The sequence below is a fragment of the Dipodomys merriami genome, unplaced genomic scaffold (genome assembly GCF_024711535.1).
Source record: "Dipodomys merriami isolate MVZ:Mamm:240054 unplaced genomic scaffold, mDipMer1.0.p SCAF_55, whole genome shotgun sequence".
Lineage (NCBI taxonomy): Eukaryota > Metazoa > Chordata > Mammalia > Rodentia > Heteromyidae > Dipodomys > Dipodomys merriami.
The window spans coordinates 137,965-156,981 of record NW_027206124.1 but is presented as its reverse complement, the minus strand read 5'-3'; the positions used below and the strand labels follow the sequence as shown (position 1 = coordinate 156,981).

Here is a 19,017-nt window from a genome sequence, read left to right as displayed (position 1 = left end):
AACTACTAGAAAACCAGAAGTGGCACTGTGGCTCAAGTGGTAGAGCGCTAGCCTTGAGCTGAAGAGCTCAGGGACAGCACCCAGGCCCAGAGTTCAAACCCCAAGACTGACAAAAAGAAAAAGAAAAAGAAAAAGAAAAGACTTTCCTACTTGGGCTGGCTTTGAACTGTGATCCTCAGATCTCAGCCTCCGGAGTAGCTAGGATTTTTTTTTTTTTGGCAGGTCATGGAGCCTGAACTCTGGGCCTGGGCGCTGTCCCTCAACTCTTCAGTTCAAAGCTAGCAGTCTTCCACTTGAGCCACAGCACCACTTCCGTCTTTTTCTGATCATGTGGTGCTGAGGAACCGAACCCAGGGCCTCATGCATGCAAGGCAAGCACTCTATCACTGAGCCACCTTCCCAGCCCCTGAGTAATCAGGATTACAGGCGTGAGCCACCAGAGTCCAACTTGGGCACTATTCTTATTCTTTGATTTCCAACCTCACAGAACAAAATAAGGGACAGGAAGTAATAAAAATAGACATCTTTTTTCCTCTTTAAGGTTTTAAAAAAGACACTTCTGTCTTCAAACATTAGGAAATATGGTTAAAGTGTAGTTTAAAACTTTATTCTGTTTAGAGCGTACCTTTAACTTCTTCTTGGAAGAATTCCTGACCTGAGCAGCGATTTCTTCCTCTTCCCTTAAGAAGTCTTTGTAAGAGCGTTTCTTTTCTCGTTGGCTCCGACCAGCGGCAAGTCCTACGTCTTCAAAGCTGTGATCACCATCAAAGCAATCTGGGAAGCACAGGTGCATTTGAGAAAGGAAATGAGAAAGTCAAGTAAGTAACAAGTGAACGCAACCATCCCATTTCTGAATTAAAATTATGTTATAGAGAGTCCACTGAAATACAGGGCTAGACCCAGAGAGTCAAGGATATTTCTTGATGACCTGCTGCAAACCGTAAGCATCCAACCTGAAGAAACAGTATTTCCATACTATGCAAATGTGCATCCTCAGACATGGTTTCTTAGTTGTGACTGGCAGTAGACAGACTTGCAGAGGTTAAGGCTGAAAAGAATAAGGATTCATGTGCTGCGCTGCTCTGTGGGAGTCCAGTGTGTGATTCCCATGCCCAGACTCCTGCACACTGGAGCTGGCAAGGACCAAGAGTGCTGCAGGGGATCACCCCAGTAAGTTAAGAGACTCTCGATTCAGACTCTCGTGTTGGAATCCCTGTCCTGGTGGTCGTTTCCACGGGCCCAGTCTGGGGATGATGGAGGCTGAGTGTCTTAACAATGCTCTGGACCATCACTTGGGAGTCCAGGCTGAGGTGCCCGGTCCTGGTTTCTATATCCACGGCCTGCCAGGACTGAAGAGATAACCCCCTTTGGAATGCTTCTCTGAGTAAGGGGCCATACCTTCTTTCTTCACGGAGTCATCATAAGCCATGGTGGAATCTGCAGGGCCTTTGAGAATGTGTCACTGTGTCCAGGCTCCTTCCCGTCTACAGGGCCAGTTCTGAGAAACAAAGAAGGAAAACCCTCCTGTAATGCGAAATCACTGTGGAGAAGCAACCATCCTGGTGGAAATGCGAAGTGATCCAGGGGCCGACTGGAAGGGCCTTGAGAGAGACAGGAATGTCTTGTCATCTCCTCATTCTGTCTGTGAGTACACCTGGGTAGAAACTGCAGGAAGTGTGCTAGCCTTAATAAGATTTGAGTCAGGAATTAAAGTTGCTTGGAGGGAGTATATCAACTACTTCCTAAGATTAAAAATACTTCCAAAATTAATGAGAATTTCTGGAATGCCAACATAGCTGTTTTTTAACAAGGAGGCAGGGTAAAAACTTGACATTAAGTCAGGTTTAGTTTAGTCTTGGTGACAAGCAGACAGGTAAAGCCAGATGAAGAGGAAGAGAGACCATCAAACACTTGAAGACCACAGGAACCTACTAGCTGATGAGCTGGTAAAATTTACTGTATTATAACTTAAGATAGAAATGATGATGTTTGGGCATCATGTAGAGGACAGCATATTAAAGAACTTTTAATGCTTTATTTTGCATTGTTAAGTTACATGAATTTGCTACAATTCATGGAGGTAATAAGGTAGTTTTTTTTTTTTTTTGCCTTAGTTGGCCATATGACAGTTTGCAACACTAATAGCCTTTTTTGAAGGCTAGGTGGGAAACAAGGAGACTTGTCCACTGTTCATACAATTTGTATAATTCCAAGATTTTTCACTAATTAGAAATACTATAATTTAAATGTTTTCAATACTGTGTTGGATACTTAACTTTATCTTAGCATTCAAGTTCAGCAGTCCACACTGACTTTGAAGATGGCAATGTAACACACTGCACTGTAAGACAAAGTTCTTCAAATACAGGAAGGGCAATGTCACAAGTCCTGGAGGAAATCTACAGGAAGCTTAAAATTATATATGATGCCAGGTGCCGGTGGCTCACGCCTGTATCATCATTATTCAGGAAGCTAAGAACTGAGGATTGCAGTTCAAAGCCAGCCCAGGCAGGAAAGTCTGTGAAATTCTTATTTCCAATTAACCAGGAAAAGCTGAAGTAGAGCTCTGGCTCGAATGGTAGAGCACCAGCCTTGAGTTAAAGAGCCTGATGCCATGAGTTCATGCCGCAGTACTGGCTTGCTTACACACACACACACACACACACACACACACACAGAGACACACACACACACACACACACACACACACACACACACACACACACACATCTGGCTCGAATGGTAGAGCACCAGCCTTGAGTTAAAGAGCCTGATGCCATGAGTTCATGCCGCAATACTGGATTGCTTACACACACACACACACACACACACACACACACACACACACACACACACACACACACACACACACACACACACACACCACACTCACACTCTCTCTCTCTCTCTCTCTCTCTCTCTCTCTCTGTGAAACTTTTTGAAAATGTCCTCTTCTAGTTACTCAAATGTTTGAAAGTTGATCTGACTGGTCATTTATTCAAATTTTATTTTTACCTTCCTCATTACAAATGTGATTTAGAAAAACTGAAGGACATTTTGAAAGATATAACTTTTGTGAATAAAAAGATGAACTGGATTCACAAGAGGAACTTTAGTAAGTTAACATTTAAAAAACACTAAAAAGTAGAAAAGACTTACTTGCACAGAGAAAATAACACATTGGTAGGCCCAAGTTGAAAAAAGAGAGGGGAAAAAAGTATTGCTAAAAATGATTGACCAGCTTAAGAAACACAAAAAGGTAAAATGAAGGAAGGCCTTGCTCAAGCTAAGAACACCTACAGTGAAGAAACAAAATTAAGTTTAAAGACAAACTGGAAAAGGGCTGCTCCAAGGGGCCTGTGCACCCGGTGGGAAGGGATACAAGGTCAGGCCTTATATAAACACTTCAGGAGGCAAGATACACAATGTAGCAGTTTCTCAGGTTTCAGCCTTTAAGTAATAAACTAAGTTAAATGGGGACTACTTCCCTCTACTTCCATTTGAGCAGGGCTCCAAAAGGAATGGAGGTGGGTTATAGAGAATTACATCCATTCATGTAAACATGGCACTTCCTCTCACTGGCAGTGAAATACTAGGATTAGAAAAATACATAGATGTTGGTTTTCACAGGCTGATAATGTCAAGAACGACTGTAGCTTGAGAACTGAACTTACATGCTTTTCATGCTCAGTGATTTTCGACAAAAAATGAAAAAATAAAATTCTTCAAAAATAACAAATAAGGGGCTGGGAAGGTGGCTCAGTGGTAAAGTGCTTGCCTTGCATGCATGAGGTCCTGGGTTTGATTCCTCAGCCCCACATAAGCAGAAAAAGCCGGAAGTGGCGCTGTGGCTCAAGTGGTAGAGTGCTAGCCTTGAGCTGAAGAGCTGAGGGACAGCGCCCAGGCCCAGAGTTCAGGCCCCACGATTAAAAAAAACAAACAAACAAACAAAACAAAAAAACAAAAAAACAAATGAAACCCCAAATCCACACATACAAAATCCAAAAACTGAAACTTATTTTGTGTTACAAATATAGCCATTATTCTGTGATCAACAAGACACTTTTAAAGGTAAGTAAGGGCAGGCCTAGACACTTCTAAGTAGCCTTTCCTTCTCAGACCATCAGAATTGACATTGGTCATGCAGTTTGAAGTCAGAACAGGAATAGGTGCCTCTGTAGACACTGTGAGAAAGAAAACAACTGTGATTTAGCGGACACGGAAATACATTGGATGTCCATAACTAACTGTCCTGAAAAACCTGTGCCATGAAACGGAAAATTACAAACAGCTCCTTAGAGGCAGGCCAACACAACCCATATTGTATTGGCATTATGTATTAGAATTCGGCCTGCTTAACTTTCAGTACACTGAAACACATTTTATATGTTTCTATAGCATCATATTCTATAGAAAAAAAAATGAATGAGAGCTAATCCAATTCCCTGAAGAGGTGGAGCAGCCCAGAACCTGAAAAGCCCAACGGGTGGCACCCCTCATAGCTTGGGATGACTAATGGGTCCTTGATTTCTAAGATAAGATCAGGGTATTATTGTACTTCAGGGGTTAATTGTGCTGGCTGACTCATAAAAAAGAAAGATGATTCCAGATAAAGAAGTCTCAAGCAACAGTATAAAAGATAGGCAAAGTTCAAGCAACATTCATGTAAGATTAGTTGGACCCCTGATTACTCCTCCAGGTGGCGAATTATTATCTGTGATTAACATTACATTCAGGTTCAGGGATAGGAAGCGGATTGGAAGGATTAATGAAAATGAAAAAAATTCGGCTTAATTTTCACATCAGAAAACATTAATTACATTAAACGTTGGCAAATGTAAAACAGGTGTTAAAACCTGAATTTTCCTGAATTCCTTAATTTTGGAGTTTACAAAATTTAGTGTTTTTAACTTCAAGAAACAGGAATAATTTTACAGTTATGTCTGTCTATGGACTGGGCAAATCTTCATTACAGGTGAAAGTTCATTACTTAATAATGTTTATGGAAGTAAGAAACATACTATCATAAAAAATGCATACTTGGGTAATGTGTAAATTTGTTCTGAGGCTTTTTCTTCAGAGTATGAAAAATGAAAGGCAGAGCTGCCGTTCAACTTGAAGATAAAAATACAAGTTATTGTCAGGCATAGGTTTTTGGGATGACCAAAGCAAGGAAAAAAATTTAAATCATAGGATGTAGGACTTTGTTATTTTGTAAAGTCAAGCTACCAAAAATGTTTTAGAAGGCGATTTTTTTTTTTAAGGTCATCACTACCTGCAATTCTAATCAACCTTCATCATCCCACCTGTAAGTTGGGCAGAAAAAGAAACCCTAAGCTCCAGGTCTAAAGCTTTGTCCAAATGGTTCATTTTCCTCTTCCTCCAACATTCCTTTCGGGAAATCAAATTGCCAGTTCGCGCAGGTAAAGGAAGACTCTTGAACATCTAAGATCTGTTTCTGACATTTTGGTTGTTGATACTTCTAGGATACAAGCAGGTGAGATCTTCTCATTTTCGTGGGTTTCCTCCAATCTCTGAACATAGCGATTGTGAATTCTGCCACTCCCACCTCCAAGGACCCACCAAGCGCAGCACTCACAGCCCCTGCCAGCTCTGGGAGCCTGCAGAGATTCCCGCCAGCCAGAGATGGGGAATTGAATCCTTTCAGATTGCAGAGCGAATTATCCGGACCACGACCACCGCACAGATTGGTTGACAACACACATATTTCCATGGGACCAGCGATAACAAATTCTGACCAGGCTCAGGCGATCAACAACAGGCTTTCCTTTGAATTCAGGTTTTTTTTTTTTGTTTTTTTCAATTTCTTTTAAGATGAGGGAATATAATCAGCCACCAGTTTAGCCATCAGAGAGAAAGAAGGATGGCCGATTTCTTCTCTTCTGCATATTATAAAATAAAGTGAATCTACAAGTAGTTATGGAGGGGGGGAAAAAAGGAGAGGGGCTGGATTGGAAGAGACTCCTCGCTATGAATGCATATCCAAACCGGGTCGCAGCAAACAGACAGACAATACTAGGGTCCGGGACCACCATTTCTGGGTCCCCAATGCAAGTCAGTGGGGTTTCCCCCGGGGGGGGGCTGCTCTGCAGCATCAACTAGTTCCACAACGCTGTTTTCCCGGGAAGGGAAGCGCGCTCCGCGCACCTCCCCGGGCGGCCGGGCACCCAGCGCCCCCGTGGGCGCGGCCCCGGCCCCCCGACGGCCCCGCGCACCCCAGATCGCAGCCATCCCAACCGCGCCCGGCCCGCCCGGCTTCCCGCGCCTGGCGGTCCCCGGCGCCCCCGCGGGCGGAGGCGGACTGGAGGGCAGGGGAGGGGCGGCGGCCCGCGGGCCCCGGGGCGCCCGCACGCCCCCTCCCGGCCCCGCAGCTTTCCCGCCTTCCCCGTTTGAACAGCTCCCGCCGCCTTCCTCCGGCGGCCCCGCTCCAACCCCTTCCCGGAGGCGGCTGCAGCCGCTACTCCAGTCCCCGGCTCGGCTCCCGGGCTAGGCCGCAGGGGGTCTGGGACGCCCCCGAGGCGGTGTCGCGGGCCCCGAGTGGCAGCAGGCGGCAGGCCAGGGCCGTGGCCACCTCGGGGTGGGGGCTCGTCCCGGTCTCGTGGGGGGTCTTTGCTGGCCGCTACCTTCACTCCGCTCGCCCGGATCCCGCCTTTGCGCCGCCGACCGCCGCCATCTTGGAGAAGGAGAGAAAAGCGCGAGCGTCCAGGGAGCCTCAGTCGAGCCCAGAGCGCAGGCTCCGTCTCGAGTCGGGGGAAATCCCTTTGGAGAAAGAGCGCCGAGCGCATCGAATGAGAAACCCAGCTTGCTGAGCTGGTGCGCTGGTATTGAGAATTTGCTGGGTACCAGGCGTGGGCTAAACCTTTCTGAGCATTTTATCATTTTCCAAGGCTTCAGGTTAAGATATTCATTGCATTAACAAATTATTATCTTAATCTCAATTAAGAAACGATTATCTTAAGAAATGCTTATCTTAATAATTGCATTATGATTATCTCAGAAGATCATGCTATTCTTGCAAGATATTTTTATACAGCACAGTATTTCCCCTCTTTGCAAAACTCAGAGGCATGCTGGTTAATAACACTGCTGCTTATTTGTAAGCTACTGTCTATACTTGGATATTTGGGCTATAGGATGATGGGGGAAGACCTTATCTTTGTAACAATACGTTGTAAAATAATTTGCATGTCTAGTCGTTACATTTCTTACTCCTAAGTTATTTTCATTTAAAAGGAAGAATCTTCACAGAGATGAAATTCCATTCAGATACAAGAGAGAGCCTGATTTCTCTGATTTGCAGTGGAGACCTTGGATAATTGGGTAGACACGACAATATTCTGAGATTGGTTTAATATAAAGATCCTATATATCTAGAGCTAGTATATTGAGCGTCTTCTAGGTGAACTCCACCTTGGGAGGAGTTCTAGCTGCCATCTTTCTACTGTAGAACAGTGGGATTAGAGGGTTGATTGGCTTCTAGGGTTGTGAACTTCATGAGAAAATGCAAAATCATGTTGTTTGTACACATGTGGGTTTTTCTGGGTGAGGTTAAAAAATTCTGCCCTAGCAGGGTTTTTCATTCCAGAACTGGATGAGTGCTTAAAAATGATGAACCAGGAGAAGCAAGATTGCCTCAGTTCTCACTGCTTATGAGTGATGTGATAAGAAGCTGGATTACCAGATTTGGCTCAACACACACACACACACACACACACACACACACACACACATGAGTATATATATATGTACACACACTCACAAATTACATTGTATATATATATATATAATTATTTTTGTGTGAGTACTGGGGCTTGGACTCAGAGCCTGGGCACTGTCCCTTAGTTCAAGACTGGTGCTCTACCACTTGAACCACATTCTGGCCTTTTGATGGTTAATTGGAGAAAAGAACCTCACCAACTTTCCTGACCTAGGCCGGCCTTGAACTGTGATTATCAGATCTCAGCATTCTGAATTAGAGGCATTATAGAGGATTAGAGGCATAATGTGCCCAGTACAACAATGTCCTTATTTATTTATTTATTTTTGTCAGTCATGGGACTTGAACTCTGGGCCTGGGCACTCTCCCTCAGCTCTTCAGCTCAAGGCAAGCGCTCTACTGCTTGAGCCACAGCGCCACATCCAGTTTTCTAGGGGTTTATTGGAGATAAGAATCTCACAGATGGGCTGGGAAGGTGGCTCAGTGGTAGAGCGCTTGCCTTGCATGCATGAGGCCCTGGGTTCCATTCCTCAGCACCACATAAGCAAAAAGAAAAAAGCCGGAAGTGGTGTTGTGGCTCAAGCGCTAGCCTTGAGCTGAAGAGCTGAGGGACAGCGCCCAGGCCCAGAGTTCAGGCCCTACCACCAGACCCCCCCCCCAAAAAAAAAAAAAAAAAAGAATCTCACAGACTTTCCTGCCTGGGCTGGCTTTGAATCTTGATCCTCAGATCTCAGCCTCCTGAGAAGCTAGGATTACAGGTGTGAGCCACTATCGCCTGGCTTTTCTAGTGGTTTATTGGAGATAATAGTGTAATGGACTTTCCCTGCTTGGGCTGGATTTGAACCGTGATCCTCAGATCTCAGCCTCCTGAGTAGTTAGGATCACAGGCATGAGCCACCGGCGCCCTGCTAAGAAAATCCTTATTTTTAGGAAATAAGTTCCAAAGATTTGGAGGTAGCCAGGTACCAGGGGCTCACACTTGTAATCCTAGCTATATAGGAGGCTGAGATCTGAGGATCACAAGCCAGTCTGGGCAGGAAAATCCAAGAAATTCTTATCTCCAACTAACCACCAAAAGGCTGGAAGTGGAGCTGTGTCTCAAGTGGTAGAGGGTAGCCTTGAGCACAAAAGCTCAAGGACAGCACCCAGACCCTGAGTTAAATCTGGTTTGGAGGCAAAGATCACATCAACCACTAATGGGATCTGTTTTGGGGGCGATGTGTGTGGGTGCACAGTGTTCTATGTGGAAAGAAAAGGCTCCGGTGTATACTTTGGAAGGATCCAAGTGAAGGGCGCCAGAAGATTCTTAGCACTATTCTTGTAATTTGTCTCTAAATCTGAAATGAAGTCAGGCTAGGCGAGGCTGAGATCTGAGGACCAAGGTCCAAAGCCAGCCCAGACAATCCATGAGACTAATCTCATGCTGGAAGTTGAGTGACTCAAGTGATAGCAGATAAGGGAGCACCAGCTCCTTGAGTTCAAGTCCTACTACTGGCCTAGAAGACAAAAGAAAATGTAAAGAGCACAGTAAAGTTAGAAGAAATCTAGGAAGAAAATGCTTGTTTGGCTCTATCATCTTCCACGTGTATGGGGATGTGCTTCCAGCCATGCATTCATGCTGGGACTCTTTCTAAAGCTGGTTGAAGGTCCAGGAGTCAAGGAGGTGCTGGAGACATGTGGAGATGGCAAAGTCCTACCTCAGTCTTTGGAGGTCTGCAGGGTAGAGCACCCTCTTTCCTGGTGTAACTGGCCTTGGTGGTCCATCTGGAGAGGGAAATAGGGACTCTCCCTCTAAAAAGTTGACTCAGCAGAAAAAGACACCAGGGTCCGTAAATTTTCCTTTAAAAAGAGCGTCCAGTGCCCTTGGTGGAAAGCCCTTATTGTATCCTCACAACATTCTTCTGAAATAGGTTTTGCTTTTGGAAATAAATCAGTGACTAAAAACAATGTTTCACTCTGTAGCCCAGACTCTACAAGTGCTTAGTCCTTCTACCCCACTTCCTAAGTGCTGGGATTGTAACATGTATCACTTGATTCTATAAAGCTACAGTTTTTTTTTTTTAATGGAAGGGAAGCTCAAGAGGGTACAGTTATTGCCCCAAATTGTTAGTCACTATACCTAGATATATAGTCACTATACCTAGATGCTGCTATCTGAGGCTCTACCAATAATTATACAACTGTGTTCAGAAAGGCAGTGTCTGGTTTTAGGTCAGTTAAATGAGGATTTTCTTGGCTCTGGGAGGCCTTCCTGAGTGTTGCCACTAGAGGACGCCACCCACCCAGTTCACAAGTGCTTTTGCTTTTCCAAGGGAAAGACTTTCTAGAAAAGAACTCTAGCTTTCTAGAAAAGAAATCTGCAGGGGCCTCTTCTAGTTTTGTACTCATTTTTGGCTTTGAGTTATTATTATTTTTTTCACAAAAGGCTTCCTGAATAAGATTTAGGCTCCTCAAATCTAGATTCACCGCTGTTTATGCAAAAAACTTGGGCATTACAACAATGGGCAGACTGGAACCCCCGAGGGGCCTGAATAGCAGGGAATCTGGGCTGTGGCCACTTGGAGTGCCTGTTTGACCTTGACCCTCTGCTACACAGATCACAGCTGCCTGCGAATGCTTGTTGAATGAATAAAACCAGGGAGGTGAACAATCCCCAGGAAGCAGCCACTGCTTTTACCTCCTGGTGGTGGGTTGGGCTGGAATTGCCTGAAGGCTCTTTTCTCCACATCTCAGCTCTGCCACTAGCCAGTTCACCTCTGCCCTCCCTCCGCCCTCCCTACCTTAGTTCAGGATGACTGGCACCACTCTGGCGCTGCAAAGGTCTTTTGGGTCTCTGGATCCCCGTGGGAGGTATACACCTTGGGGTTTCTGTGTGTGAGAAGCCTGGGCAGATCCTTGGAGGCTCTCTTCCTCCCACCTGCTCTCCAGTCCACAGGTTCAAGGACTTAGAATCTCGCTCTCTGCCTTCTACTTCACCATTGTGTGAATCATTGTGTCTGATTTTTTCCATCATGGGCTAAGTGGCTCATTTGCAGTCTTCTTCCTGAGCTTGCTTCATAGGTTTTGGGGTTTTCCCCTGACTTTGCTCTTCGCATTCTCTCTAGGAACCCTACCCACTGCAGGGTGTGTGTGTGTGTGTGTGTGTGTGTGTGTGTGTGTGTGTGTGTGTGTGACTTTGCTCTTCGCATTCTCTCTAGGAACCCTACCCACTGCAGGGTGTGTGTGTGTGTGTGTGTGTGTGTGTGTGTGTGTGTGTGTGTGTGTGTGTGTGTGTGTGTGTGTGTGTGTGTGTGTGTGTGTGAAAGGCATCCTGACAGTTCCCACCTGCCTCTGCTGAGCTCCCAACGCCCTGACACCATCACACCCCTCTTCAGGAGAAAGGCTTTGTGGGGGTCCCCCAAAGGCATCTATTCCTCACCCCACTCATTATTTACTCTTGCTCTTCACATTCTTGGGAGATGTGGAATCCATCCATCCATCCATCCATCCGTCTGTCCGTCTGTCTGTCTGATCTCTCTATCATCTCTTTATATTTTGGGGCCCGTACTGAGGCTTGAACCCAGGGCCTGAGCGCCATCCCTTAGCTTTTGCATTTAAGGGTAAGTGCTCTACCACTTGAGCCACAGCTCCGCTTCTGACTTTTTGGTGTTTAATTGGAGAAAGAGCGGGGGACACCCTTAGTTTCCATCCCCCCAGGTGTTTAATTGGAGAGACTTTTGTTTTGTTTTGTTTTTTGCTCAGATTGGCTTTAAATCTCAATTCTCAGATTTCAGCCTCCTGGTTAGCTAGGCTTGCACACCTGAGCCACTGGGGCCTGGCACTGTATATATAAGACCTTTAAGAAGCGAGGCTTACTGGAGGTCTCCTGGTATCCTAGAAGGAACCCCCAGCTGCTCTGTCTTTCCTGGTATCCAGGTCTGGAGGCAAATGCATTTCACCACAAGCTGCCTGTCCACAGACTACCAAATGTGGAGTGCTCTGCTCGTGAATACTAGGACAGACATCACAACAAAGATAAATATATGCTTTTGTCAGAAGCAGCTCCTGTGTTCCTCCCAGCATCTAGGGCTGTCTCTTCCTCTTACTGTCCACAGCCACAGAACTGATTCCCTACCTGCCCCCTCCCCGCCCCCCCCCCCCTTGACTTTTTGGAAAGCCAAGGAGTGCATTGGAGCTCAGAGTGCAAATAACAAAGCAGAGCCTTAAAAACAAATGTTTTATCTTGAATCACAGAGGTCTAGGGTAGTTTAGAAGCATGCCATTGTGCCATCTCCCTGTCCTTGATGGATCCCTGTGTATGAGAATTGGTTCCTGTTGCTCTTGAGCAGACAGGTCAGTGTGTGTGTGTGTGTGTGTGTGTGTGTGTGTGTGTGTGTGTGTGTGTGTGTGTGTTGCAAGAGGAGTGGAGCTGGCTCTGGCAGGCAGTGTGCCAGAGGAGAACTGTTTCTCCAAGGTTGTCTGTTCACATCCTGCATCCACACTAGCCACTTCTCTCCTTCCTTATAAATAAACACAGCCCTGTCAGTGCTGTGGCCGGGCAAAAAATATCAATAACACGGCTAATTATGGAAATTGCATAATGCATCATTAGTTAGTAATTATGACTTTGTCAAGCGCCTGTTAATTTTTATGTAAGAATCACTCAGAGTGTGACATGGAAATATTAGCTTGTCATCGCTTGCCTTTCTGGTAGGAGAGAATGATCTTGAAAGTTAGGTTAATGATGTGCCACAGGAAGGAGGAGGAGGAGAGGGAGGAGCTGGGGGAAGATGGGAGGAGGGGAGTAAAGTAGATTGGGGGGGGCAGGAGGAGGGTGCCCCACACAGGGAGATGCAGGTGGGAGGATGGGGAGCTGGTCTCAGAAGACCCATCATGTCAGCCCTGCTGGCTTCCTGCTTCTATCCAGAGAAAGCCAAAGAGTTTGCATGGGGTGTTGACACATTTCCCTAATAAGAAGGCATTATCATTTCACAGCCTCCCCGGAGATTCTTGGCATGTCTCATTTTGCTTGAATAAATTATTAATTTGGTCTAATTAGGCTCATCCAGCAGCTGGAAAGCGGGCTGAGCTAATTCAGGATTCCTGTGCACTCTGCTGTGTGTGTGCCTGGTTGGCTGGAGGTGAGGGAGGGGATTGCAGGTCCCCTGATCAAGGTGGCGATTGAGGAGGGAAGAGGGCCCTGGAGGTGGGAGACAAGGTTTTATCCTACTCCTTTACTTCTGTCTGTCCCTCACAGATATCTGCCTTTTGAGCGCCAAGACCCTCTGTTTATTCAGATACCTGGGGGGGGGGGTCTTATGTGAGCAGCAAAGTTGCCTAGGTTAGTAGGTCGAAGGAATAGATGGCTTCAAGATGTTCCTTGGTCTTGTGTTCAAGGGGCTTCATCATCAGGTGTGGGTTTGCTGAGTTTATTTCCTCTGACTTCCAGACTCCCAAAGACGGCATCAACAAGCTAGAATTTGGAGCCAGACAACTCTGGGTGCAGGATATGGGTCCTGCTCTGTGAGCTTAGCCACTGCGCACTCCACACTGCAGAGGTGGGAAGAGATGATAAATGCCACGCACCTTCTGCTCACCCCTAGCAGTTTAGGAGTCTGAGCTCTGAGGATCGTGGTACAAAAGTCCAGGAAGAAAAGTCTAGGAGACTGTTTATCTCCAGTTAACCAGCAAAAAGTCAGAAGCTCACACAAAAAAGCCACGTGATAGGGTGAGCCCCTGAGTTCAATTCCCAGGACTGGCACACACAAAAAACAAATGTGTGTGTGCTTTCCAGTGTGGTGTCTGCTGTGGCTCAGGTGTCCAATAGATGGTAGTTATGGTGCTCACATCAGAAGTAGGGGAAGAGTTGGTCTCTGTTGTTTTATGCAGGAGGAACAAAAAACCAAGAATAAGTTATGACTTACTCAGAACGAGAAGAAAGACTTACTATTTTTTTTCCTCTTGCTCCCTCACAGTTGACACTGGCATTTTGCTATTTATTTTGAAAAAAAAGTTTGCTAAAAAGTGGTCAGTAAAAAGCAAATCTGTGCCAGGTGTTGGGGGCTCATGCCTGGAATCATAGCTTTTCAGGAGGCTGAGATCTGAGGATTGAGGTTCAAAGCCAGCCCAGGCAGTAAAGTCCCTATGAGACTCATATCTCCAATTAACCACTCAAAAACTGAAAGTGTCAGGGAAGGTGGCTCAGTGGCAGAGTGCTTGCCATACATCCATGAGGCCCTGGGTTCGATTCCTCAGCACCACATACACAGAAAAATCCCAGAGATCTCCTGCCACTGGGATAGGGACAGACACCATGTGTTCCCTCTCCAAGGGTGATTATGGGCCTTCTAATAAACCTTACAATATATATATTTTTTTAATAAGAAAGAAAAAGCCAGAAGTGGCGCTGTAGCTCAAGTGGTAGAGCACTAGCCTTGAACTGAAGAGCTAAGGGACAGTGCCCAGGCCCAGAGTCCAAGCCCTACGACTGACCAAAAAGCAACAACAACAAACAAACAAACAACCCCCTCTCCCCCAAACTGGAAGTGGCACTGTGGCTCATGTGGTAGAGTGCTAGCCTTGAGCACAGAGAGGCCTAGGGATAGCGCCCAAGCCTAGAGTTTAAGCCCCACAACTGATTAAAAAAAAAAAAAAGTAAATGTGCTTGAGAGTCATGATGATGATGATGATGATGATGATGATGATGATGATGGCAACAGTGATTAGTCCTGGGTCTTGAATTCAGGGCCTAGGTGCTGTCCTTGTGCTTTTCTGCTCAAGGCTGATGTTCTGTCGCTTGAGTCATATTTCCACTTCTGGCTTTTTGGTGTTTTTTTTTTTTTTTTGAGCCAAGAGCCTCACAGAGTTTCCTGTCTGGGCTGGCTTTGAACCACAATCCTCATATTTCAACCTCCTGAGTAGCTAGGATTAGAGGCATGAGCCACCAGCACCCAGCTCTGATCATTTTTCATTCTCTCGCAATTTCTTCCCATGTAATGAGGTTTCAAGATTGAACTTAGTTTTGAGAGAAGAAACTATCTTCTTGGGGTTTTTCTGTGATGGACAACCCGCTTCTAAGCAGCATGGGGACCCACTGAGTCCCCGGACCCCTGCTGGCACTTGGGCAGCTCATCCGGTTGTCTCCCATGTTCTTTATGGGCCTGACTCGCAGACAGGACACAGCGTTGCTTTCAGGCCAGGAGCTCCATCTCTTCTAGGGGCCCCAGCTTAGTGGAGGGCACCTGAGGGTCTTTCTGAAACTTTCTGACGAATCAAGAAAACGCACTCAACAACACAGCCGTGGTGATTGTAATTTAATCTAGCTTCTGTGTTCCTAGGAGCTTGTAATACCTCAAGGCCAGCAATTTAAATCAATCAACAAACATAATAACATCATCTTCTCTTCCCAAGTGCCAGCTTATCATAATCAGAGAATCAGAAGCTACACAATGTCCTTGCACTATGAATGCAGAGACTGAGGTACAGTCAGCAAATTGTCTCTTTCATGTTTATTTTTTGGTGGTACTGGAGTTTGAACGTAGGGCCTTGCTCTTGCTAGGCAGGTACTTTACCACTTGAATTATGGCCTAGCCCTTTATGTTTTATTTATTTATTTTAAAAAGGGGGTCATGCTTTTTTTCTCCCCAGCCATCCTCATAACAATTTTTCCTACCTCCACCTCCTGAGTAGCTGGAATTTACAGATATTTGCCACCACAGTCTTGAATTTGCTTTTGTATTTTATCTTTTATGTTTTTGAGATCAGGTCTCACTAACTTTTTACCAGGACTGGCCTCAAACCATAATCCTCCTATCTCTGTATCCCATGTATCTAGAATTATAGATGTGAGTCAACCTGTCCAACCTGGTCTGACGCCTGTCTTTTATTTTTTTCTCTCTTTGTTGAGCTTAAACTCTGGGCCTGGGCACTGTCCCTTAGCTCTTCAGTATAAGGTGAACACTCTACCATTTGAGCCACAGCACCACTTCCAGTTTTCTGGTAGCTAATTGGAGATAAGGATCTCATGGACTTTCCTGCCTGGGCTGGCTTTGAACTGCGATCCTCAGATCTCAACCTTCTGGTTAGCTAGGATCACAGGCATGAGCCACAGGTGCCCAGCTTCTTTTCTTTTCTTTTCTTTTTTTTGTCGGTCGTGGGGTTTGAACTCTGGGCCTGGGCACTGTCCCTCAGCTCTCCAGCTGAAGGCTGGCACTCTACCACTTGAGCCACAGTGCCACTTCTGGCTTTTTCTGTGTGTGTGGTGCTGAGGAATCAAACCCAGGGCCTCATGCATGCAAGGCAAGCACTCTACCACTGAGCCACCTTCCCAGCCCCCAGCTTCTTTTCTTATTGTTATTATAATATTGTTATTGATATTCAGAGGGCTTACAGTTACATAAGTCAGGTAAAGAGTACATCTCTTTTTGGACAATGTCACCCCTTCCTTCACTGTCTCCCAGTTTTCCCCTCCCATCCCACCCACAAGCTGTATTTTCAACATAGTGTCTAGTGTGTGCCACTGCTGCATTTGCTTGGTCTGACGTTTTCAACACTTCCATTAATTTATGTTTTTGGATTCTTTCTTCACTACCCATGCCAAGGCTGCTGCAGTTCCCATCTACTGGCCTTCCTGAGTCCAGTCTCTTCCACAGGAGGCCACTCAGCTTCACAGGAAGACAGATTCTCCTGGAACAGGACTTTTTCATCATAGTCCAACTTTTTCATGCTGACTCCTTGTGTAAGAAAAGAAAAATCTACCCCCGCTAGGTCAGGAAAAGATGTGTGTAGCTAGATGCTGGTGCATCATGCCTGTAATCCTAGCTATTCAGGAGGATGAGATCTGAGGATGGTAGTTTCAAAGCCAGACTGGGTGGGAAAGTCTGAGACTCCTCTCTCCAATTAACCACCCAAAAGGAGGTAAGTGGAACTATAGGTTAACTGGTAGAGTGCCAGCCTTGAGCAGAAAAAGCACTCAAGCCCCAAGTTCAAAGCCAATTTGCACGTGCGTACGCATACACACACGCGCGCACATGCGCACGCACGCGCGCGTGCACACACACACACACACACACATACACCCTCTTCATGTTTGTTTGTATTTCCTCTTTCTCTTGGTCTGTCCATAAAAATGCCCTTACTTCATTATTGGCATTCAGTCTGCTCTATGGGTACCTCCTATCACAGAGCCTCCATTTTAGGGTCTTTGGAATTTTGTAATTTGCTCCTAAATGTTTGAAGATATTTATGTTTACTAAATTTATCCCACTTCAGGCTGTCTTGGGTTCTTCCAGTGTTTTGATTTGAAGTCTCTCGTTGTTTCTGGTAAGATCATAGTCATTTTCTTCTTATCTCTTCTAGTACAGCTTCTTTCTAATTCCTCCAGCATGCTCTTTCTGAATTCTAATTAGACTATAATTAATTACAGTGTGCTCAATCTTTTCACTTTATATTCTATTAAAATCCTGATTTTGTTTTTATTTTCCATCTTCACTTTCATCTCCTGGGTATTTTGGGTAATTTTTTTCAAGTTCTTTCCTCTTTCATTGATAAATTCTTTTTTAATTTTTGAGTCTGGCTCTCTGTGTCGCCCAGTCTGGCCTCTCAGTCACCACCTCTTACTTCTGCCTCATTAGTGCTGGAATTCAAAATGAGGGCCACTGTCCTTTCCCACTGATTATTTCCTTAGCTAGTTCTAATGAAACTGAATTTCAGGTTTATTTTATTTATCTGCACTGGTACTGAGATTTGAACTCAGGAACTGGGTGCTGTCCTGTAGCTCTTTTGCTCAAGGTTAGTCTCTACCACTTGAGCCACAGTTCTACTTCTGGCCTTTTGGTAGTTAATTAGAGATAAGACTTTTATGGTCCCTTCGGTCCGAGATGGCTTATGAGCCTTGATCCTCAGATCTCAGCCTCCTAAGAAACTAGGATTACAGGCTTGAGCCACCAGTGCCCACCTAGATATAGTTTTTAGTAATTTTTGATGCTATTTTAAATGATGCTGATTTAAAAAATTAAGAATCTCATTGGTCCTTTACTTTTTTACTTTTTTTTTTTTTTGTCAGTCATGGGGCTTGAACTCTGGGCCTGGGTGCTGTCCCTGAGCTCTTTAGCTCAAGGCAAGAACTCCACCACTTGAGCCACAGTGCCACTTCTTGTTTTCTGGTGGTTAATTGGAGATAAGAGTCTCACAGACTTTCCTGCCTGGGCTGGCTTTGAACTGCGATCCTCACATCTCAGCCTCCTGACTAGCTAGGATTACAGGCATGAGCCACTGGTGCCTGGCAAATTGTAATATTTATTACTTATTATCTTTTTTATTTTTGATGCCAGTCCTGGGGCTTAAACTTAGGGCCTAGATGTTGTCCCTGAAATTCTTTTTTTCAAGGCTAGCACTGTACCACTTGAGCCACAGCACCATTTCCAGCAAATTATTTTATTTATTTTTTGTTTCTGTAGCACCAAGGAATTGAACCCAGGGCCTCATGCATGCTAGGCAAGCACTCTACCACTGAGCCATCTTCCCAGCCTCCTTTAATGTTTTTTGTATTATATTTCAGAGTATTTTCAAGTCATTTGTGAATAAAAATACCTTTGTCTTCCTTTCTAATTTTTATTATTGCTACTTTGTTTTCTTTCTTCCCTTACTGCACTGGATAGAATTTCTAATACAATGATTGATAGAAGCAGTGAAAGTAGGTATTCTTGACTTGTTCCTGACCTTAGGGATAAAGCAGGTTTCTTAATCTGTTTGTGTTATTATGACATAATACTGACGCATAGGCAATCTACAAAGAATAGGAAATATCCGCTGGGTGCTGGTGTCTCACACCTAACTACTCAGGAGACTGAGACCTGAGGATCATAGTTTGAAACCAGCCTGGGCAGGAAACTCTGAGACTTTTATTTCCAATTAACCAGCACAAAGCTGGAATCAGAGCTGTGGTTCAAGTGGTAGCCTTGAATACAAAAGCTCAGAGACAGAATCTAGTTGCTGCCAGAGTGGCACAAAAAAGAAAGAAAGGAAAGAAAAAGAAAGGAAGGAAGAAAGGAAGAGTATGCAGGAAATGCTTGCACAGTGGCCCTTGTTAATTCATCTGGGAGGGATGAACATCATCCTCATATAGCAGAGAGACAGAATGACACAGAGGGCCTAGGTAGTTCCACACCAGGCCCTTTTGTAAGGGTCCTAATTCATCCCAGAAGATGGAGTCCACATGACTCACTCCACCACTTCATATGATTGCTTTGGGAATTAAGTTTCCACATGGATTTTGAAGAGGGCACAAACATTTAAAACTT

At 45.1% G+C, this 19,017-nt stretch overlaps 1 protein-coding gene across 4 annotated transcripts in view; it reads right to left on the bottom strand.

Annotated features, from left to right (window-relative positions):
- LOC138811684 (HMG domain-containing protein 4) overlaps nt 1-6,699 on the bottom strand; it is a 28,615-nt gene extending 21,916 nt beyond the window's left edge. For 3 of the 4 annotated variants that reach the window (XR_011367485.1, XM_069999381.1, XM_069999382.1), the window contains exons 1-3: nt 6,645-6,699; nt 1,399-1,498; nt 626-774 (exon numbers count right to left, since the gene is read on the bottom strand). Coding sequence is in view for 2 of the 4 variants with exons in the window: in XM_069999381.1 (XP_069855482.1) it covers nt 626-774; nt 1,399-1,429 (180 nt within the window). In the remaining 2 variants the exon portion in view is untranslated. The remainder of the gene's footprint in view (nt 1-625; nt 775-1,398; nt 1,499-6,644) is intronic. The other variant, XM_069999384.1, reaches the window with a different exon arrangement.
- Between the last annotated feature and the right edge of the window lie 12,318 nt (nt 6,700-19,017).